Source organism: Neopsephotus bourkii, unplaced genomic scaffold, assembly GCF_033783945.1.
Source record: "Neopsephotus bourkii isolate Nb327-2 ecotype Australia unplaced genomic scaffold, CSIRO-AGI_Nbou_v1 NB_1749, whole genome shotgun sequence".
Lineage (NCBI taxonomy): Eukaryota > Metazoa > Chordata > Aves > Psittaciformes > Psittacidae > Neopsephotus > Neopsephotus bourkii.
In genome coordinates, this window is record NW_026902223.1 from 4,836,313 (window position 1) to 4,859,624 (window position 23,312).

The window sequence follows — 23,312 nt, forward strand, 5'->3', positions numbered from 1 at the left end:
TGTGGGCTGTTCAAAATCTCATTGTAAATAAGAGATTAGAAAACAGACGTTTGAATAGAACTTAATATTCTTGTAATTCATGTTCTGATTTATACCGATTGAGGAAACAGCATTAGTCTTTCAGAAGCACGCTTGACGTGGCCTTTTTGCTTAGTAAAGTAACTCTTGCTTGGGAAAGTTTGGTTTGAGTAGATAAGATTATGGTTTACAGCTCGGGAACAAGGAGGAGAGCTAAGCAGGTTATCACAAGCTGTCTGCCCCCTGTAATATTGATTTAGAGACAAGTAAGTTATTCCACATGCAGCTTTATGCTACAGCAGAGCCTCAGCTTTGCCAGAGGCAGGCTGGGGGGTAAGGGCACCGTGGGCCGGGGCCTCGCTCAGCCAATTCTGTACTCCTGGAGGAAGGGCTCTTTCAGCTTCCAGCGTTTAAAAATCAGGCATGTTTAAATCGCTAAATCCTCATCCATGTGCCTGTGTGGGTGAATGCGTTGAGACAATGGCAATCCGGACACCATCTCCTGCCAATCTCTGCTGCTAAATCGCGGCCGCGCTCCCAGCGCTGCGGGGATGAGCTGCAGCCGCCGCGCTCAGGAAGCCCGGAGCCTCCGACATTGATGCTGCTGATGCTGCTGCTGCCTTCCAGGCCGACTCCGGACACCGGCTCAGCCGGGACCCCTCAGGGCGACCCCGCTCCGGGGCGCCTCCATCCCCCCCGCGCCCTCCGCCATTGCCGCGGTGCGGCGGGGGCGGGCCCAGCCGCTGTAGGCGGGCAGGGGCGGAGGGAAGCGCGGGCCGGGCGGGCTGAGAGCAGCCCAGAGGCCGGTTAAAGCGGCCGCCCGCAGCCGCCCGCGCGGCTCCCGCACCTCCCGACGGACGGCGCCGGCCGTCGCTGCGCGCCGCGGGGGCTCGCACGCCAATGAGGGCCCGGACTCCGGCCCTCGCCGCCTCAGGAGCCGCCCGCAGCCTCCCGTCCCGACCCCCTGCCCGCCGCCCGGCTGGGGCGGGCGGCCCGGACCCATGCGGCGGCTCCAGGAGAGGTTCAGGAGGTGAGGTCCCCCCTTCCCTTGGCGGCGGGGCCGTGCTGCCCCGCTCCCCGCGGCTGCTCTGGGCGATGGGAGCCCCCCGCGCTCCCTCCGCGGCCGGCCGGGCGCTCCGCGGCTCGGGGTCGTGTGAGGGCTGGGCCATGGGTATCCGAGGTCTCGTTCACACGCCCGATACCGCGCTGAGGCGCCGGTCCCTGGAGCATCGCCGGTGCTGGGTGGGAAGAACAGGGCCGCCCCAGCGCGGTGTGCGGGGTGTGAGTAAGGGCTCTGCGGGGTTGCTCTTTGTGTATGATTTTGTCTTTCTTCCCCCAGTTTAAATGGGTGAAGGTTCACGCATCCGGCCCTGTCACATCCCCGGCCCCGCCGCGCCGCCCGCGGAGCCCGACCTGTGGCTCCCGAGCAGGGCTGGGCGTGAGAGCCCGGGCTGGGCATGGCAGGGCTGCCCCGGCCCCTCCGCGCCCCTCAGCACAGCGCTGGAGCTCTTCGTTAAGGTGTCGCTCAGGGAAGGCTGAAGATGCTGCTGGTTTCACGGCGGGTGGTTGGGTAGCAGTGGGATCCGGGTTCTCGGGTAAACATGGATGGATGTGGGCTTTAGGTACTGAACTGCGCAAAGTCCAGGTGCAAGGCCGGTAACTGTTGAGCCTAGCTCCCAGAGAAGACTGGGTATGCTGCTGTAGGGTTGCGTTGCTCTCCTTTCGCCAACTTGATCAAGAAACCAAAGCCTAAGTATTAAAAAGGAAATAAAGTTGAAAGAGAGAAGGATGTGAATGGGGTCAGACCTGGTACTAGCCCGCACCTAGGCTACTGTGTTGGCTGATACCTTGGCCCTGAGCTCAGATGTGCTGCAGCATCTTGTGTGACTTGTGTTCGCTCCACACTCTTCACTTGACGTTTTGCCTTTTGTACTTACCAGAAGGCTGAGGAGTCTTTGGGGAGGTCAGCGAGATGCACAGACACTTTTTTCCATGACCTAATCTATGTATGATACCGCAATTGTTAATGGATTCTTAGAGTATTGCAGATTTCATTTTATCTTGAGTATCCTGCTGCAAGTACATGAACCTTTACGCAGCATGTGATTTCACTGATATTTCCAAAGAAGTGGTCTGCTGCTGTGCAGATCTGAGTTATTTCTGTGACTCAGTTGTTCGGAGATAGCAAAGATTATGTGAACAGTTACAAACCACAGATAGATGTTTTGTAATCCAGGAAGGAAGGTGCTAGTCCTGAGGAATATGGCTCTATTTTTAACTGAGTGGACTGAAGTTGTAAATAGGGGATATCTGCCAATTTCGTCAAAGAAAGCAAGCTTTTCATAAACCTATTTGTTTCTTTTCCTGATCTTACCTAAATGGTCATCATGAAAATGTTGCACTGATCTATTTGACATGCTTGTGATTTTTTTTGGCTTTGTTTCTTCCTCTCTAAAACAAAGAGCCTAGGTAACATAAAAATTGCTTCAGTGACTGAATATGTAACCCCATTTAATGTATGCTCCTGCTGCCGGTTTTGTGGAGTTATCACTGCCTTGTTGCAGTTCCTCATATGCTGTTATTTGTGGTTTATTACCTCTAAATGGCCTCTCCTGCTGCTGGAAAGCACAAGAAAAAGAGATACAAAAAAGGGTAATGTGCTTTTAAGCTGGTAAAAGGAAGTACGAGTCCTTTTGAGCTGTACAAAGGAAATGGACTTCCTAAAAAGTCTAGAAAATCCAGATCTTTGAGGCTATTATCAGTGCTTGCAGTTTTTACTGACATGCTTAAAAGAATAACTAATTCAGCAGATGGGACTCAAGAATAAGGCAAGATCTGAAAGTGCTTTTCTGTTCTGCAGTTTGGGGTATAAGCTGTGATAGCAGACAAATTCCAGACACACATGTACAATAGATTTGGGATTTTATCATTTATTTTTCTAAGCTGGGTTGCATGTAAAGACAAAGCATTAAGAGACCTCAGATTTTCCTCCTGCTTGCTGGAATCACTATGAAACGTACGGTGTCTGCTCCTTGGAAATGAATAGGAACTGGAGATCAGGGGTCTCACAGAGAATGGACTGGTCCGTATGTTTAGCATTGTAAATATCTGAAGTGTTTCAAGATCTACATTCAAGTAGTATAAAGGGAGAGGTATGATGTTTTTCTTTCCTGTTTTAAATAGCTGTATGTCTTTCTCAGTACCCCTTTTCTGCTTAAATTGGGAATGTGCTCATCAGAGGTTGTTGTGTGCTGTGAAATGATGAAGCTTGGGCCTCCTTGGCTTCAAGTAGACCTTAAGCTTTAGGAATGCATTTAAATTGTGACAATGATCTTGTAACTCGGTTCAGTGCAAAAGCATTCTGCGCCAGTGTTATTAGTCTGTTTGATTTGGAAATTTCATATTCTGATACTGCAGGAGTTAATAATTTATCCTTAGAGGTCTTGGATTCTAAGTATCTTAAATGGAGACATATTTCTGTGTTCTTGTGATGTAATGCTGCATATCCCCTGATTAAATCACTCCAGTTTTCACTGGAGCTCCTATTAAAGAATACATTAGAGATCTGTTAGAGAATCTAAAGGCTTTGCTTAAAGATGTTTCCTGTAAACTATAGTCTAGTTCAATGGGATCTTCTCCTGCATTTGATAATAGTCTTAATGGTTGTGTTATAGAGAGCCTTTATTTAAGGGTAAACAGCACCTGAAGGTTGTATATCAAATTTCCACTTTTAGGAAGGTGAGATTATATTCCTCACAATTATCTTTTCCAGAAGAGGCAAAGTTGACCTGTAGAGAGGAAGAAAAACAATGTCTCTGTGTTGCAGCATTCATGTGGCAGAAAACAAAAAGCATCCATTGTTGGTGGTGGTGTGAGTTTTATTAATTTATTTATATTTAAGAAAGAACAGAACAGTTTTTGCCTCTAGACTGAATAAATCTGCAACCAAATTCTTCTCCCTTCATATTGCAATATCATACATACAGGAGTGTGTGACTGACTTTTAACAGTGTGTGTCAAACTAATTGTTCCTGGGTTTGATGCTTACTTCAGCGTAGTATCACAAAGCAGCTACTTTCAAACTTCAGGTCTGTTTCTTAAGACATTAAACACCAACTGTCAAACTGGAAAGGAAACAAATGCAAGAGAAGCATTGCCTGGAATTATTGCCCTATTCAGCTACTTTTTAAATGACCCTTCCTCTAAAGTTGTTTCTGGTAACTTTTATAAATAGTGTTATAAAAAGGCATGGGGAAAAAAACCCTGAATTTCTGCTTTACTGAAAACAGCTGCAAGTAGTGACCTGAGCACATGTGCTCTAGCATTTGCAGTTTGGGTCTTGTCGTTGATACCCTTCAGAAAGGACAGGTTCAGGTATGTCAAGTGTCCATCAAAGTTAGGTACTGGGGTGTTGCGAGATCCTTTTCTTTAAGTAAGAAGTAGAGTCTAACACTTCCTCTGCTGCCCAAACCAAACACAGTATTGGTGCTGGTGTTAGCATAAACATGCAGGTGAAGGGGATGGGTAAAGCATTGCTAATGGTGGTGCTCTACTAGGACTCTCTACTGGAAGAAAAGCAGGTTTCAGCTGCGGTGGGAGTCCAGTAGAACTTTCTGTTCAACAACCATTTGTTGCTGTTGTTTTAAATAATCAGAACTAACATAGATAATAATTAAAAAGAAAGAAAAGCTTGAAATGTTTTGTGTCAAGTCTTCTGAAGCCAGGTCCTTGTCTATTTTCCAGCCTGAAGTTACCACACAGGTGAATGACCCTTTGCATGATTCCTGTGCTGGCACAAAGAAAGGGGGAAAGCCCCAACCGTAGATAACAGAGAAAGGATAGCTTTGTTCATGTCTCTGTTCTGTTTTACTGTTAATAACAGTGTCTTTAAATCAGTGAAGATAAGAGGCCCTAGTAATAAATGGACTTTTCTGAAGTATTTGTTCATAATTCTATCTGAAATCTAACATTATCCCGGGCTCTGTTGTATCTTTTCTACCAAATAAATATGAATGAAAAGTAAAAAATATCAGAAGTAGTCCTCTAGTGGATAATGGACGGTCCCATCAGCAGGCTGCCTTCAAGTATTTATAGATTTTTAGATTATAATAATATCTTGCGTAGAAGTTTGGAACAAGAGAAATGATAAAGCTCATATTAAGGATAAACTTATGCCTTTTATTATTTATTTATTACTATTTTTTACGTCTTGTGATACTTCCAAAGTACCACCATGGCCTTTGGAGAAACATAATAAAATTCTAGATGTCATCAGGGAAAGGTTTCCCATGGCTCTGGATTTATGGAGTGGGACAAGGGCAGCCTAATCCTGGTCACTCAAGTGAGCCAACAGATGCTTTTATTTCACAGTGATTTCCTAACTTGGAATCAGAACTGAGTAACTGAATGTTCCATGTTTAGAGGATGCTGAGATGGGCTTCAGCAGCTGTTGAAGACCTGCATGCACTGGGCAACAAAATCAGTTTCCAAATGTATACGAGTGCGCTGTCATTATCCTCTTGGAGATGAGAGCAAGGTGTCATTGCCACTGACAAAGACTTGCCAGTTTTTAACAATATATTAACTCTCACGGAATTGTTCACTTGCTGACAGCCATTTCTACTGATGGGCTGGGGATGAAATTACACATTTTTCTTATTCTATGTATTAGTAACAGTTAAAACTGTTTTTTGAAATTGCCACAATTTGAAGATATACCATGGCACTATTGTTTTATAAAAGCTGTTAAATTTTCATATATCAGTTTAGAAAAGAAAAGGTTTACAAATAAACCACTTAATACATCAGTCAAGAGAACCAAGTGTCTGGTATCCCAGAAATCTGGAACTGCTGACTCGAAGTGTAAGATTCTGGTTGGCTGGTTTGGGTTTGGTTGTTTTTGTCGCGATTTGAAATTGGCCAGTATTTTATGGGTGTCATAAAAATAGGACTGGGTTTAACTTAAACCAGGAGGGCCATGGGGGAAGGCCAAAGTTTGTCTAACAAGCTCTTTCTATACAGCTAGCTGCTCTCAGTGCTGAGCACACAGGCGTGTCCTCTATTTCTTGTGAAGCTGTTCCTGGCTTGTTTGATACCTGACTAATTGTCAGTGCCTGGTTTTCTAATAGTCTGCAGTAAACCGGAATTTATTAGTGGAAGAGAATCACTTTTGTATGATGGTAGGCTGTGCTGGGATAGCGTGCATGGTGATGTAGATGCAGTAGCTCATGGCTTTGATTTGGCTGTCTGGTTGTATGTATGTGTGCTGTCTTACAGAGGTTTTTATGCGCAGATTTAAACTGTGTAGTCTCACGGAAACAAGTGTTTGTTTTTTGGGGACAGTTAAAGGTGGTGTTTGTGTTGGCAAGTTCGTCCAAAGCTTTCTCAGGTTTCATCAGATTCCCTTTGCCTTGCATAGGCCGTGTTTGGTGTGATTGTTGGGTAATATTTGAAAATTCTTAGAGGAAAAAAGTAGACGTTTATGGTAAGCCTCTTGAAACTTTTCCTCTTTGGAGTTAACCATTAGAGTCTCCTTTCATCCCTGCGAACCTTGATCTTATTAGAAGCAGAAGATAGCATTAGCCAAGAAAAACTGAACCATCTAATGCTCCAAACGTGACTATTGCTTGCTGTAGGAATTGAAAAGTCAGTGTTGGAGTTGGTTTATTCCAAGGTGTTATACTGGAATACTGCTCTACTTTCAGGAACTTCTTTAAAGAGTATTGTGGTTGAACCCAGGACAAAGAGTAACCCTTGGCAGTTATAAAGTCCATATTTCGAGAGTAATTTGAACCCATATTATGTAATTTAGATAGGAAACAGTGGATTCCTCAACCAAGCTTTCAGAAAAGAGGGGTCTGACTTCTGTATGCAAAGACTTGGCTAAAGATAATGATCCATTGTGACAGGCGAACACAGAAATGTATTTAATGTACGTTTCTGTTAAGAGATCTTACAGTTTAAGTAAGTTACTTTTAACATGTCTATACTTAATGATTTTTAACATGACTAGGTTGGAGGTATTCCTCCATGATACTCCAAAGAGATGGTTTATTAACTTGCATAAAAATACATCCTCTTCATCATTCAACAGGTTCATGAACCACCCAGCTCCAGCAAACAGCCGCTACAAACCCACTTGCTATGAACATGCTGCGAACTGTTACACACATGCAGTAAGTACATTTCCTTTCTTGTTTAAACCAGCTGTTTTGGTAAATTGTTGTGGGTTTGGATGGCTAAATGCTTGCTTTTGCCTGGGTGTATAACAGTCCGGAAGCCATAATGCTAATTAGATGGTTGGTAATCACTAGTCCCTGTTCTGAATCTCTAGGAGCTCCAGATGCTTCATAAGACTCCTTTTCACCCAAGTAAGTTGCATGTCTTAAGTAGATGTTTTTCCTCTGTCCCAGTCAAAGGATGACTATGGTAAAGTGAACACAGGCCTGTGCAAGTTAGTCTTGCAAGGCAGATTTCCCAGTACTGTGCTGACATAATACTGTGCAAATCATGTTCTGCAACTGTAAGATTTATTCATGTTAGAAGTAGAAGGCTTCCTAAGACTACCGTGTGGATGTTAGCTAGAAGACCAGGAACAGCTTAGTTCTTATGCTTTATATCTATGAGCTGATTCTTTGAGGTGCCTGCTATTTTGAAAGAGGCAATAATAATGCTGACAGCCCTACTAAAAACCTTACTCTGCCCTTATCTAGGACCCATACTAGATTTGAATATATGATATAGACAGAATACGGAAAGCAGTCATGTTGGTCCGTCCCGTTCCCCCCCCCCCCCGCCCTTTTTTTCTTTTGTAATTAGGAAGTTTAATTTGCTGTCTGGCACTTCGAACAGGACTTAAAAATGTGTTTGTTTGTTCTTCAAGATAGCATTTGCCCTTTTATAAAAGCAGCTTGTGCTTCTCCTCAGCCCCTTGTTTAACTCCAAACATCTGAAGTATGTTTGACTTTGTCCTTAGTCTCTTATCTCCAGTGTGTCTGAGTGAGCTACAGATAGGAATGCTCAAGGTAGTGCACAGGACTCTTCAGTTCTAGAAGGAGCTCTGCTCTTAAGGACCCTTTATGTTTAAATAACCAACATATGGCTCAGTGTTGCTGGTAAAAACAAGATCACCTTGGTTTACATATAGAAAAGGTAATTGAAGCTTAAGTGTTTTGTAAGCCAAGGGTCTCATGTACAGCATTATGTAAATATATGCTTATTTGTCTAGGGAATGAAGCAACATTCTGTTAGTTAGCACAAATATGTAGTTTATCTCATAATCCTTGTACAAATCTTGTTTACTCTGGGCAAAAAGTTAGATTTCAAAATACCTGGCAGAAGTTGCTGAACTCCTTAGCAATTCTAGCCTTCATCTAGTTGGAAAACAGGCATGTCTTATTCCTGGCTGTTAGCAGTAGGCTGCAGCCAAGGTGTCCTATCAGTATTTTCTGGTATGCTCCAGTTGCTGGTGAAGCTGTCTAATTGCTTTCTGAACAGCCAAGCTATGTGCTAAAACCTCCCATGAGCTGTTAACGCCTTGGGGATATGCAATGTTGGCATACCCATTGGAAGAAGATAGCGTGGTATAAAAGAGGGATTGTTACTCCTTAAATACAATTGTGTGTCATAAATAACTTTTAATCAAAATTTAAACCTTGAAATAGGAGTCTGATCTGGGAAAGCACAGTGGATTATACAGAAAAAGCTGTGGGGCATGCTTGCTTCACCCCTGTGTTACAGATTGGTTTACTCAGTGTTAGATAGTCAGGTCTTTGCCACTAGATTACAGCATGAGTTTTCCATTTGAGATTGATGTAATTTTTACAGAACAGTTTGAAAAATACATGGAGAACCCCTGCTAAAGCTTTAGTCATGCTTCAGGAAGTAGACAGCTTGCATTTTATGAGTGTGGCTGTATCCTCAGTAGCTATCCGGTCTGGGTTTTGACTTAAAAATATACAGTTTATGCAGCTGCTTAAAAACCAAACCCCCCAAAACCAACCAACCAAAACCTCCTGAACCGTAAATGGGGATACATAACCCCATGCATATCTTTTTGGTACAATGCTTGAAAGGTAGGTTTGTGTAGCATAGTAAAAGCATCTTCAAATTTCTAATTAGTAAGGCTGTTTAAAATGTCTTGACTTTTTTAGCTTTAAATGAAGCACTGACTTGTCTTTAGACACCAGGAGAGAGGAAGGGCAGTTAAGCAGCTGAATACAGAGACAGAAAAGGCTGCTTGCTGTGTTTAGAAGAACAGGAAGGAAACAGTGTGTGAGAGAAGCAGGAGTTCTATGAATTTGAGTTGTAAGGTAAGGTAAATCTAAGGGGAGGGATAGATCTTTCACAATGAAACTTTCTAGCATACCTAAGGTTTATCAGACAAAAGATAAGCTCTGCTGTATTAAACCCTCAGAATTCAGGCACAGCTTGCTTTATACTGCTCTAAGTTTCTTCCAACTGCCTTAAAAGGAGGAACTATTCTTAACGTAAGTTACAGTCTCTAAATTCCAGTCTTGGTTTGTGCAGTGCATGGAAAAAACAAGAAGTATAAATATTCCAAAAATGAGGCCTGGAGCACTTAGTAGGCCATTTGAGCATAGGAGAAGGGCTCATCAGGTTTCAGAAAGACTCTTGTGTTGGAAAAGTCTCTGTTCTACCTGACTGATAAGAGCAGTTTCTCTGCTGTCTGTGTATTGACCAACACAAATAGGTGGTTCATTTCCCACTCTGCCATGCTCATCTTCTGATTTGGGAAGAGAAAACTGGTGAGTAGGGAAACTTGGCTTCAGGACTGCACTCTGGAGTGGGCAGCTTGAGATGGACACAGTCCTTCATGGCTCCTTCTGAGAGTCACATGTGCTTTTGGCTGCCTTGTTGATCATTCCATTGTCTTCCTTTCCCAAGAGGAAGTGTGAGGAACATCTCTGTGTTAGTGTTTCTCAATGAAAGGCACACGAGATTGCAACAGTAACTCCATTACAAGCATGACACCATTGCAACAATAACACCATGCTTTGCAAGGGTGGCTTGTGCATCGCCAGTTGTTGCTGTCTGCATGACGTGCACAGCCTGTGCGCAAAGAAAATAACATTCATGACTAAGTTATGTACAAAAGCACAATTTTAACAGGTTTTTAAACCTCTCAGTGGGAGAGATTGTCTGCAGAAATACAGAAAGAATAGAGTAAAATACAGACCAATGTACCAGTATCCCAAGCAACCCCAGATAGGTAGAAGATTTAGCACCTTTCAGCATCTTTCTTTGTGCCTTAAGGCTTTTTGCAGTGGCTGCAGTCACACTCGCATTCTGTTAGTTCTTACTCTTTGATTGAATACCTCTCATTTTAAGGGACTGATTGTTTGCTCCTCCATTCTGAAGACCAAAATGCACTTCTTGCACTAGAGACTGATTTTTTTTTTTTTTGAATGAACATGGAAAAATCTGCCTTATTTTGTTGATTAAAGTGTTACATTTATCTTGTAAGATGGATGTTAGATATAATGAAGTCCATTGTAGCATATGTTATGTGTTATGACGTTAGTATCTGAAGAACCCTTTTCCAGTTGGCTGGAACAGCAGGGTATCATTTCTGGATTTTGTCTTTAATCTAGCTATTTTTAGTCAGAAAAAGAGTAATAAAACATCTCTTGTTTAGTCTAACTGCTCTCATGATGCATATTGGGTACAGAGGGAGAAGTGTTTCCAAATAGAATGCTTAGAAAAAACAGTAAATCCTTCTTATGGTAGTATAGTGCTGTTGCCCGTGAGAAGACAAAGCAAAAAAGAGATTAATTCAGGTCTTCATTCACATACTTATTTGTAGCTGCATTCTTCATTATGAAGATGCAAAGAAGACTGATTATTTGTTTTAATCCTATAACTTTATATACAATAATTACTGGAAAGCGTGATTGACATCAAAGTCTGTGTTGGCCCATTTGAGCATTACACATTATAGCTTAAGTTGTGAAATACTTACTGTGGTAGATTAGAAAAAAGCTGGGATACCTGTGTAAGAAAGGCAAGCTGTCCTGTGTAATACCTGGTTTCCAAAGTGGCCTTCCTTCCTATAAAATGGTCTCAGCCAGAGCTCCAGGCAAAATCTTTGAGCAGCTTATGCCCAGGCTTTTAGTAGGGAATTAGTAAGGATTTGCTGTTTTACCCAGTACTTGTGTTCATGATACTTGTGGGTGCATAATCTCTCTGAAACCTTTCAGTTAGTTCAGTCAAAACTGGAATTTGCACTAGAAATTGGGAAGGAATCTGATGAACATGGATACAGCCTGACTGCGCAGCTTAAAGAATCAGGGCTAAAAAGCTATTTCTGGAGCTCAGTATCCTCCTGTCTCCTGCAAAAGCTAAATGAAACAACTGCCACAGCTAATCAGTCCCTTGCTGTCTCAAGGGCTTCAGCTACTCTTTAAACTGTATGTCATATGTGGAAACCAGGAGTGAGTAATCCCCTGAGGAGTGAAACACTTTAACCTTTCCTGAATCTGGGGGCTGTCCAGGATATGTAGATGGAAATTCATGGTTCGTGATAAATGAGAAGCCAGGCTGGCAGGCTATTTTTGTCCTGAGAGTGCATGAGGTCAACTTCCATAGTCTCGTTACAGAAACTCAGAAAGTATTTTCACCTCTGATCCAAGTGCTGTGGATAGAGGAATACCGTACTTTTCACTTGCATGGCTCTATACCTGCTGGTATAAATGCACTCAGTTTTTCAAAGAGGAAGAAAACAGAGTAATGAAGCTACAGTTCATATGCTTCAAAAGCCAGAAGTAAAAGACACCTTCAGTTGTTTGGGGTTTTTTTACAACTCTGAATTAACGGAGTACTCTGCATGTTCTGCACTGTAGCTGTGATCAGAACCTCAGTTTCTTCTAGCCCTTACGCAGATAAAGGGCAAAGACAGTGCAGGCTAGACCAGAATTCTGCCCTCTGAGCTATCAAACCATGCAAAGCAGAGCTGCAGATTTGTCTAAGCATTATTGTTTAGCATGTGGGACTTGGGTTTAACTATGAAGAATTTAACCTATGAAGGTTATTCACAATTCAGCATCTTAAGATACACCATAGGGCTGAAAGGGAACTTGTGTGGTGTTTTTAACTTAGAAGGCTGACAAAGATACGAAGATATGTGTTGGTAGTGGAAAGAAACAGGTAGAAATGTCTGAGCCAGCAGGTTCTTCTCTTAAAATACTTGTTGGCCATGCCTTTTCCCCCCACCTTCTTCCTAGTTAGCTTTTTTTCTAAATGAGGCAAAGGTACCTGATGCAATTTACTCTGGAAAGGGGGTATTCTGTAAATGTATATGAAGCCTGAAGCCTACTTCTTAGATATGTCATATGAGCATGCTAATTCCATCATGATGTTCTAACAGTGGTTGCTTTGGAAGATCTGAATTAAAGCTGCTTGAGAGGGAGCTGGTAAGGAGAACAGACTTGGATACACTGCGTTAAAAGAACATCTGCGTAGAATCTATTAACAAAAGAAGTTTGCAGTTAGTTTAGTTATGATATCTGAACCCCAAGTTCTGCAAAGCTTTTGCTTAATTCTCTTAACCTCATACTTGTAGATGATTTGTTTCTTCATTTGGGATTTAAGTTTATTTTGGTCTGTCCCATGCTCTGCCTTTATGCACAAAAGGTGGTTTAGGGTCAAGCCTAGAGTAAGGTCAAAACACAAAGCAGAATGTGAAAATAAACCCACTATTAAGATGTGGCAGAGTCTTTCGTCTCATTTTTCATGGCTAGAGGAGCTAGCAACCTAACCTAATACCACATGAGGAGAAGTTTGTCACAAACAGGTATAACATGGATGTCTGAGGCATTGGTGAAGTCTTGATGCTTATGTGTCAACACCCAACTAAAGGAGAAACTTGCTCTGGTTCAGAGCACATCGCCCATTGTCGGATGTGTACAGTCTTACTAGGCACGCTGCAGTTGTCTCTGCCCTGCTGGTGCTGTACTGTGGGTGGTACTGTGCTGGCTGCCAGAAAAGACTGAACAGTGGCCTTTTGTTTCCTTAGTTCCTCATTGTTCCTGCAATTGTGGGCAGTGCCCTTCTCCACCGGCTCTCTGATGATCGATGGGAAAAGATAACAGCATGGATGTACGGCGTGGGGCTCTGTGCGCTCTTCATTGTCTCCACAGTATTTCATATCGTTTCCTGGAAAAAGAGTCACTTAAGGTATCACAGTAAGATGTAGGAGGTGTTTTATTTTCATGTCCTGTGATGGGTTTTCCACTGTGTTGATGGCTTTAAAGAAGGCTGGAGTGGTATGGTGTACTGAATCATGCAAAAACCACCCTTGATTCTGTTGGAAGAAATGGTGAGCCAAGCTCTTGCACAAATGAGCTTCAATGTCTGCTGTTTTTCTAGGCCCTAGTGGCTCTTAGTCCAGTATTTGGATGGGAAAAACATTATCTAAATGCACAGTGAATATGATCCCACTGCAGAAATGAGAACACTGTCTGGGACTATGGCATGCTTGAATACTTTGAGGAACAGAGAGTTTGCCAAGAGAATTATAATACCATACACAGCTAACTGGCAGGGAGCCTCCTGGGGAGCAAGGCAGCAGCAGCAGAACTAAGATGGGATTTTCTTTCATGATTACTTATGTTTATATTTTTGGTCCCATTAAGATTCCTGTATAATTCTGGGCCATAAATTGGATTTAACCAGTGGTCACTGAATAGTAACAGCTTCTGCATTAGGCAGAGTTGATGTGCCAGCTTTTTGCCTCCTTGCCAGAGAGCAGGATGTATGTTGGGGTGGAGAAGGGAAGACAAATGTAAGAGTGCTCATCTCCTTGCATCTTCCACTTAGAGCCTCCTGTCAGCTGAACAGTCCAACAAATGGTTTTAAGAGCTTATGGAGCTGATGGTATTTTCCCTAAAGTAATTCCAAAGTGTGTCAGGGATATAATACAAAATTGTATGCATGTGTGGTATAATACAAAAAACCTTTCAAAAATCTAACTTGGTGACTTGTTCTCTCTTACCAGGACAATGGAGCATTGCTTTCACATGTGTGACAGAATGATGATCTATGTCTTCATTGCAGCATCGTATGCACCATGGTAAGAAACCTGAAGCGCAGCTTCAGAATTAAAGCTTTTTCCAATATAAAGAGTTTATTGTTGTGGCTTTCCAAAATCTAGAGCTATCTGCTTAGATACAGTTGACTACATTCCGCATTGCAAAATGCTACATAATGTCATCTCCTGGGTTTTGCTGAACAGAAAGTAATTTATCTATATTCCGCATCCATACTTCCCTCACATTAATACAGATACACCTTCTTCCTCTCTGTATAGAATGTCCAAGTGTCTTCTCCCCGATCGTGCCTATGTTATAGTTGTGAATATTTATTTTTATCAAGCCCTACTCCTCTTTTGTCACTATGGTCCCTTTGTTCATCACTTTTGTCTCTTGAAATCTTTGTACCTCCAGGTTAAATCTACGTGAACTTGGACCTCTAGCGTCTCACATGCGTTGGTTTATCTGGCTGATGGCTGCTGGAGGAACCATTTATGTATTTCTCTACCATGAAAAGTAAGAATTATTATTTGCATTTAAGCTTAAACTGAAAGCTTAAAAATTGAAGGGTGGGGACTTCTTGCTTTATGAGTGTTCTTATCCAGCCTTCTTGGTTTTGTTGTGAGGTGAGTCCTTGAGTTCAGGTCTGAATTCTTGAGCTGCTTTCACTACTTGTCCTCAGGGAGCAAGACCCTGCTTTCTTGTTTTGGAGATGAGCTATTCATGTTCTTGTCAAACAAAAGAATACAAGTTGTCTCAATGTTTTATTCTCACTAGTACTTAATGCAATTGAATGCATCTGGGCAGTATTTAGAGAAGAAGGTATTGGCTGTAATTGTAAAATGCACAGATAAATACTACATTTTTGGTTATCTATCTGCATAGAAAGCTTTTTGAATAGTTAAAGGGACCCATGCTAACATAAAATTTATGTTCCTCCTCTTGTACACCTCCTTAAATGACTCCAGTCCTTCCTTTTTAGGTATAAGATCGTTGAACTCTTTTTCTATCTAGCGATGGGATTTTCTCCTGCTCTGGTAGTGACATCCATGGTAAGGAATGTGACTATTAACGTTACAAACACACAGACTTTCCTTTTATAACTAGCTTAAGTTCCATTGCAGGTCTCTTTTATCTGAAAAGATGTTAATTTTAGTCTGCCATAATTGTGAATCTTCTCTCTGCAGAAGAACCAAATATAGTCCATTGCATTCTGGGTTTATAGTTTACATTTCAGTTGAAGTGCTACCTTGTTTGCTTCAGTCTGGGCTGCAGGTTCTAGATAAAGAGTTTAGGTGTCAGACTTCACTTCCGAGACACTTCTGAAAGGATATTGGATCTACAATTCAGTTATTTCCATTTGAGTAAAAACGGTGTGGATGTGAAGTACCTTCTGGTATGCCAAAACCTTTCTGGATGCTTCCTCCAACTAGTAGGAATTGCATTAAAGGCACCCTTACACACAGTAATGTGGTTTTCTTTATCTGTGTTTGACTGCTCTGGTAGTGAGCATGAAGCAAAACATCAAGCTTGTCATAATTCTCAAGCTACCCCACTATTACTTCTATAGTGCGCTGATATATTACATATTTCACAAAATATAATCTAAATATACTTGTTTTCTCACTTGTCCATCTGTCATATGCAAGATGTTCTGAGCTATAACAGCCAGCTTTCTTCTCTTGGGGAGGAAATCACTTTGTATTTTGTATATAAAATACCCTTTTCCTTCTCTATACCCTATCCCTAATCTGTCCTTGTCAATTGACAGAGCAACACCGATGGACTTCAGGAGGTTGCCTGGGGAGGCTTGATCTATTGTCTGGGTGTGGTGTTCTTCAAGAGCGATGGAGTCATCCCGTTTGCCCATGCCATCTGGCACATATTTGTGGCCACAGCAGCTGCTGTTCATTACTATGCCATTTGGAAGTACCTTTACAGAAGTCCTGCAGACATAATTCGTCACTTATGAGATATATATAGAGATATATATATATATAAAAAATAGTCTGCATTTGGCCTCTGTAACAGTATTATTTGACTTAAGGAATTTGGGGGGAGATTGGAAAATTGCACAGAAAAACTGCACTGACTTTGGTAGTTCTCTGAACACAATTACTGTGAACTGATGTCGTGTGTGTCCTGCAATTGCCCATCAGATGGCAAGTGCTGTCGATAACCAAGATACTGTACTGCAGTACCAAGAGTCCATTCCACATTAACAGAACTGGCTACCTGATGTTTACAAATAAATTTTGTATTCTAGTTTAATTTTACAATTTTTAACTACGTGGATTTTTCTAAATTAGTGATTCAAAAGGTGAAGTCAGTGCAAGAGTGAAAATGTAACTCTGGATTTGCAATTGGTTTCTATCACCTTTCCACTAGTCATGTATTAAACATGAATCACGGACAGATAATCTACTTTTACCACCCATTCTCTTGGTATAATGTGACTTTTATAGAAACTTTCTGTGTTTTTGGTAAACTTTGAAATTACACTTCTTGAACTGAAACCACACAAGTGTCATCTATGCAGTTCCTCATGTTGCAAAATCTTGCAAGAAATGGTTACATTCCGCACACTGTACTGACAAGCAAACGTTGTACCTCTTCCAAAGGTTGTATTACAGGTGTAATTGTAATAACCACTTTTACAAACTAAAATCTAAATGTGATTCTGCTAATTTTTAACATGATAGCATCCTGCTCATCTGTAGTACCACTTCAACGGCACTTTAATTTGGCTTTATTAGTGATGGAAATGAAGTGCTTCAAAAGGAATAGTTAATGTGATTTTTCTTCTCCAGATTCCCAGTTCCACACCGTGCTGCCCAGCCAGGCAGCAGCTTGGATGAAAGCTGACTTAGGAAGGGTTGGCAGAATTAAGGAAGGTGAACAGCTAACAGCCAAACCAGAGTCAGTCATTTCTTCAGGATAGATATACAGGTATTGGTGCTGTAATAATAAGGCTTGGATTTTCAAAGGGATTTAAATTGTCCAACAGAACCCATTCCCACCAGCTTCTGCTGGGGTTATTCTGTTGGGAGATCCTGCTCAGAGCAGCAGCTATAGAGCAGTTGCTGACCACTTTGAGTCATGGTTACTGGTTCATCACAAGCACAGCCTTTCAGGGGGGAGAGCTTGAAGAACCTGATGCGGTGTCACTTGTCACTCTGAGATGTTACATAGAGCAAAACTGGTCGCTAATTGTGTTGATGTCTTTCTGTACAGGAAAAGCAAATGTGGTAGCAAATCATGATTGTAGAACATGTGCATTAAATGACCAGCTGTAGAAGAGTCACTGTAATACTGGTTGTCCAATAATTGTATCCTGTCCCACTATATAATGAATGTCTTATATTAAGATTGACTTTATCCTTTTTCTAATTTACTCAGTTTTTCATGTCAGTATTTAAAAGCAAAACCAAAATGTGTTGCCTTTTTCAGATTTTGTTCTGGATATTGCCTGTCTGCAAACAATGAGTAGCAAGATAGGGATGGTTTTCAAGGTACCATTTAATACTGCACCTGGGTTTGCCAGTGGGTTGTATATTTTAGAGCACACACATTTGTATACAGAATTTACAAGAGGGACAAACTTTAAAATCAAGGCATTGAAGAGCTGCTGGATGGTGTTGGCATAGGAGAAATTGCACCACCACAGCAGACTAATTGACTGCCCCGAAAGAGAACTGATGGAACATCTGGGCAGGTGATTCCTAGTACAACACTCGCACATCTGGATGCCTCAGTTTTTTAACATTGTGTCTATTTTAATACTTTCCACTTTTTGTGAGTTCATCTATTTTGTTTAAATGCAGTACTGTTAAAACCACTGAAATACATGTAAGGGGTTTCTGTAGTCAGAAGTGAAACTATTGCTTGAATATGTTTGGTTTAAGTTAATTTTTCATGGCATTGCTTTTTTGGAGTATTTGAAATGGTTTTTAAAGATTTCAATTCGCCAAAAGTATTTTGAATTACTGTGTTCTAGTCAATACGATACTGAATGTACCAGACTAACAATAAACATTTTGTGCAATTTGGACACTCTTGTATCCTCAGTGGTTGTTCTTTTGCCCCCCCAACACTTACGCAGGAAACTAAGGGGCTGACTTGCTACTCCTGACATGAGAGATCCAGAGCTGAACCAATGGCCCTCATCCATCTTCAGAATAAAAGCAGTAGGAAAGGTTACAGCCCAAGTTACTCCATTTGTGGTATTGAAAAATACGTCTAAATTTGGTCAATATTGGGAACCTGCTGCTTTTACGTTTGCTGATATGGATCACTTCTCTTATACCATTGTATAAGTTCTGGGGTTTTTCAATGGTATAGCACTAAAATACATAGTTATGCTCCTATCCCTGTAGCAGCATCATCACATAAAATACATGTGAGCTGAATTAAAAATGCATTTCTGTGTGGAAAACAAGTATGTCAGAAAGACTTATTTACTTATTCCCCCCGCCCCTAATTCCAGCTCTCCAGGTGGATTGCTTCCAGGAGCAGCAGCAATGCTTTTCCCAGCAATGTTTGCTGCAGTAGCAGAGATGGGATTTCTTTGTCTTCTGAAGCAAGTGTTTTTAAAGCACTTGCTCCTGTATTTTCTATGCTTCTGCATTTTGGAAGTACAACACTGAGTCTGAAGCAGTGATAATGTGTTTTGCAGATGGACTTTTCTGGAGGATGCCTAGGAGACAACAGGTACTTTACCACGTGCGCTCAGTCCCATCACTTTTAGGCTGTATTTTTCTAACATGATTTATTGTGTTCATCTAAAAAATAATTCAGTTATCTGAAGGGATTTATTTAAGTGTTTATTATAGAGCGCGCTTTGAGTTGTATTAATTTTTTATTCAACAGCATTAATATACAGATATACACAAAGACAATAATTGCCTCTTTTCTGTCTGCTAACAAAAGAAGTCATACAAGCAGGCTGCTTTTCCGGTTCTGTCTTTCCCCAGAGCCCTCTGAATTGCTTGTGATTATGGTAAGAAACTGTACTACTGTCTCCCAGTTCTAGGGAAGTAGTGAAGTCCTTTCAAAGGAGGCTTGAGTGTCCAAACATGGTTACTGTGTCCAAACCACAGGGAGCTGTGGTGTGAAAACGGGGTCCTTCATGGACCCTTTGCATCAGTTGCTTTACCAAAACGTAAAAAAGCTAAATCCCAGATCAGACAGAGAAGGCACTTGCTTTTAATGCGCATGTTACACAGGTTTGTTCTAATTGGTTTTCTGCCTGAATTGAAGCACCAAGCCTCGGTCAGGCATGCAGGCAGGGTTCTGGTTGTTCCACAGCCTAGCAGTTGCACAGTGTTGGCTGGATGGAGTAACGTGCTCCTGAGGCTCAGGGTGGTCGCTGTGGCAGGTCATGAATTGCAGTATGGGACTTTACATGACTTTCACAGCTGGTAACTGAACTCTTCCATGCTGATACGTGCCTTGTGTAAATCATACAGGTGGTGTAGCATGTGTAGAGCTGCTGCTTGGTGCAATGTGTGTGTCAGGGGCTGGAATGAGCAAGTTAAACTTTCACAGACTTTTTCCTATTAAACCTCTTGCTTAAATGCCCCTCATGCTCAGGACCCCTACACAATTCCTTATTTAGGTGTGTGGTGTATTCAGCCCTATGATTCCTCTGGAGGATAAGGCTGTCATGTTCACATCATGTGCTTGACTAAGTCTTTTCTCTGTGCTTTGCTATTTTTAGTCAGTCTCTGCTAATTGCTTTCACCATCAATAGATGTCACAAGATTACAGCTAAAAATAGTTAACAAAGGAATGATGGGGATGTCAAGGCTCCACTGCGGGCGCTTCCAGCCCTTTGCCTTCCCTGTAGCGCTGAGCAGGTTGGTGGCCTGTGGCTTGCACTGTTGATTGTCAACAGCCAGAGGCTGCTCGCTGTCATTCTGCTGTTTGAAAGGGTTTCATTCATCATTTGAATAAATTCACTGTCCCAGACTGGAAAGGGAATGCCCAGGGGACACTTGAAGTGTTCACTGGTGACTATTTGGAAGCATTTGGATGCTTTGGTGTTAGAGTGGTGCTGGCGGAAGTGGTGCTGGCCATCCATGGCACACCAGTAGTGTAGAGGTAACCCTGTGCCAGGCTGCTCAGGTTTTGGACCTTCTTTGCCTTGTCTTGGAAATTCAGCACATCCATACACACGCAGTCAGAACTAATGGAGCAGTTCCTTCTTACAGGTCCAACCTCTCAGGAAAGCGCTGGCTTCTGTAAGAAGGAGCATTCAGGTTCCTCTTTGGGTGGTATTTTGAAGTGGGCCGATGTTCTGTTACTGAGCTGGGTGTCTGCTTTCACACCAGGCACCCTCCTCCTGTCTGCGGTGAGCCTGACCACAAGCAGTAAGGGTGGCAATGCTTGTTTCCTTCAAGGAACCAGGGCACTTGCTGCTAAGGGTAAACTGGGGAACCAGAATCCTCTTGCAGAGGTCTAGCAGAGAAGGCAGCAGCAGTTTTGTAACAGAAGTTACATCATTGACTGTAATGAGGCTAGCATGCTCTCAGAAGGATAGAGTCAGATGTCTCTGTTGCTTAGCAGCGTGAGCCCTGCTGGCAGTGGATTTGGGTGTCCAGATCCTTCAGGTGCCTTTCAGAGTCCCCCTTAAATCTTCATGTAGGTGGAAAGCCATTGGTAGAGACCTACTGAACCAGTGGTGTCCGCTCCTGCAGCCGCCTCCTCGCTGTCTGGTGTGTTGTGTGCTTCCAGAAGTGACACAGAGGAGTGGTGAGCAGTGACCAGCCACAAAGTGTGGTTCTGTGGCATGGGCAGCTGCTGACTGAGCCTTGTCTCCAGCAGGACGTTCAGAGGGCCCGCAGGATGTTTGGATGCAGAGCTGTCATTACTCAGGAGGTCAGAACACTGGAACCCAACCCACAGCACTCCCGACGTCGGGGAACCCGCGGGACACCTGGATTCAAACAGCAGTGATGTAGGAGCACCATAAAGGTTTGAACATTGCTGTTGTGGAGTCTCTGCCATCTTCTCAACTCGAAACCCATGCATTTGGGAAGCTGAGGGTTAGTTTAGGAAGAGAATACGGGGTTTATGTTTTTTAATACCTCTTCATATGAAAGCATGTTTGAATGGAAATGCCTTTCTTCTTGAAGCAGATGGTGGCGCTGGGGGCTTTAATCAACCTTCTGCTAAACCACTGAAAATAAAGCTCCAGGGGCTCTGAGGTATTTTTAGCCCCATCCTCTGCCTGCAGGCAGGCCCAGCTCTGCCTATCATTCCCGATGTGCTTGTCCAACGCGTTGTGTAAAGCCTCTAACAATGGGGATTTCACAATCCTCCCAGGCAGTTTATTTCAGTGTTCCACCCTCTGCCCTCTGAGAAGTTTTCTGCTGTCTGAGCAGTATTTTCTTTGCTGTAATTCAAGCCCGTTACTCCTTGTCCTGTCTGCAGTGGGCACACAGAAGAGCCTTTACAGGCAGCTTTTGTGTAGCTCGAGACTCACTTCTTGCCTTGCTTTTTTCTCCCCTGGATTCAGACTCAATCCCTTCAGTCTTTCTTTGCAGCCGCCTCATTTAACAGAGCCAGCCGGTGTTCCAGAGCGGCTTCAGGCACTGTTTTCCTGCTGATGTAACAGGGACCTGGGAAATGTAGTGACAGTGCAAAAGGGAGGAGAGTGGGGAGCAGGAGCTGTATTCCTGGGTCCAGGAGAGTGGGACAGGGAACCTGGGGCAGGCAGTACCCCTGAAACCAGCAGAGAGCCAAGAGGGAAAACTTTGTGGAAGAGAAGTCAGCCCCTCCTGGGCACAGCATCATCCTGGAAGGAGGGATGCTCCTGAAGGACTGGGCAGGAAAGGAAATGGGAGCAAGGCCTCGATAATGGGGACCAGCTCATGTGCACTGTGGGTGCAGGTTCCAGGGCTGAGACAAAGCCTCGGGGCTGAGCAGGTGGAGGTGTCTTGGCTGAAGGCTGCAGAGGTGGAGAGGTTGATCAGAGACTGAAACACAGGTGAGAGGAATGAGGTGGCTGAGTTCAAGCCTTTATCAGAAATCACCTACGGCTGGTTTCATCAGTCCCAGGTGAAACTTGGCTGTTATTGCTGCCTAAAGGTGGGGCTGGTTCCATATCTTCAATTAAAATTGGGGCTGCTGATGGGGTGAGGCTGCGTTTGTCCCCTAATCCCTGGTGCCTTTTTGGTCTTTGGCCCCGCAGCCCCTCACCATGGGCTGCAGCTTTGAGGGGTCTCTTACCTGCTGCAGCGGCATGGAGGAAGAAAGGGAGGAGGAGGAGGATTTATCAGACACCGGGAGGAAAAAGCGCTGGTGGCTTTGAGCAGAGCCCAGCTCACGGCTCTCGTGTGACCCCTTGTGTCGGTGCTGCCGCAAGGAGCTGGGAAATGCTGAAATGAAACACGGCCCCGCATTCACACCCATGGGTATCTCCCGTTTCCATCGCGCACAGTTACAGTTAAGGTATGAGTACATGTAAAAAGGTGTAGTAGAAACGCACCGGTCTTAGGCATGGCGACAAGTCCTATTCATTACCTCTAAGAACCACTTTAAGGCTTCTTTTTGCACTGGTCAGACTTACTGAGGACACCGCTGCTGCCTGACGTGCTCTGGGTACGGCTGCATGGTTATTTCGCTCCTGAATAATTGCTGTAAGGAGAGGGGAGAGTTTAACTGAGACCTAAAGCGGCTCAAAGTGGGGCTCTGGGGCTGTGTCTCCCTATGGGCAGCTCCAGAGGGCAGCAGGCACCAGCTGATTAAAACCACAATTAAAAACCACTTCGATTGGGCCTGGTCTGGGTTATGGGGTGGCTCAGGGGACCTGCAGGTTTGTTTCAAAACAAGTGTGTACATGTGCATACACGGACGTACATGTGGATATATACAACTAGGTATAAGTACCTCTAAATATGTATCAATATACATAGGTTTACAGCTACCTACACACATTGAAAAGTTTTATCTATCACCATAATCCCTGTTATAGACCTGAAATAGTTTATTTTATATATTTATGTATTGTATTAAAATGCTGTTAACGATGCTGTGTTAACAATAGCTCTGAATTTTTATAGTAAGCCATTACCATGACTGTCTCATTGTATGTATAAATATTTCATTGTATGTGTTAATGTATATAAAAAATACAAACACCTCCAAAATGACATTTTATATTCTGACTGTTATAAAATGATATAAGAATATACTAATAAGAAGCTGGTGAACAGACACCCTATATAAGCCCACGTGGCACAG

The 23,312-nt window shown here is 42.9% G+C and overlaps 1 protein-coding gene across 1 annotated transcript; it reads left to right on the forward strand.

The window, feature by feature from the left end:
- Nucleotides 1-793: 793 nt before the first annotated feature.
- MMD (monocyte to macrophage differentiation associated) lies at nucleotides 794-18,117 on the forward strand. The gene is made up of 7 exons (XM_061377274.1): nucleotides 794-1,048; nucleotides 7,112-7,193; nucleotides 13,052-13,212; nucleotides 14,033-14,107; nucleotides 14,481-14,582; nucleotides 15,049-15,118; nucleotides 15,838-18,117. Exons 1-7 carry the CDS (start codon nucleotides 1,020-1,022, stop codon nucleotides 16,036-16,038), a joined length of 720 nt encoding a protein of 239 aa, XP_061233258.1. The 5' UTR covers nucleotides 794-1,019; the 3' UTR covers nucleotides 16,039-18,117.
- The last annotated feature ends 5,195 nt before the right edge of the window (nucleotides 18,118-23,312 follow it).

Excerpts from the sequence above, each read along its gene's own strand:
- MMD (XM_061377274.1), top strand. The coding sequence starts at position 1,020 with ATGCGGCGGCTCCAGGAGAGGTTCAGGAG. Across the intron at positions 1,049-7,111 it reads CTCCAGGAGAGGTTCAGGAG|GTTCATGAACCACCCAGCTC; the intron begins GTGAGGTCCCCC and ends ATCATTCAACAG. Across the intron at positions 15,119-15,837 it reads CTCTGGTAGTGACATCCATG|AGCAACACCGATGGACTTCA; the intron begins GTAAGGAATGTG and ends GTCAATTGACAG.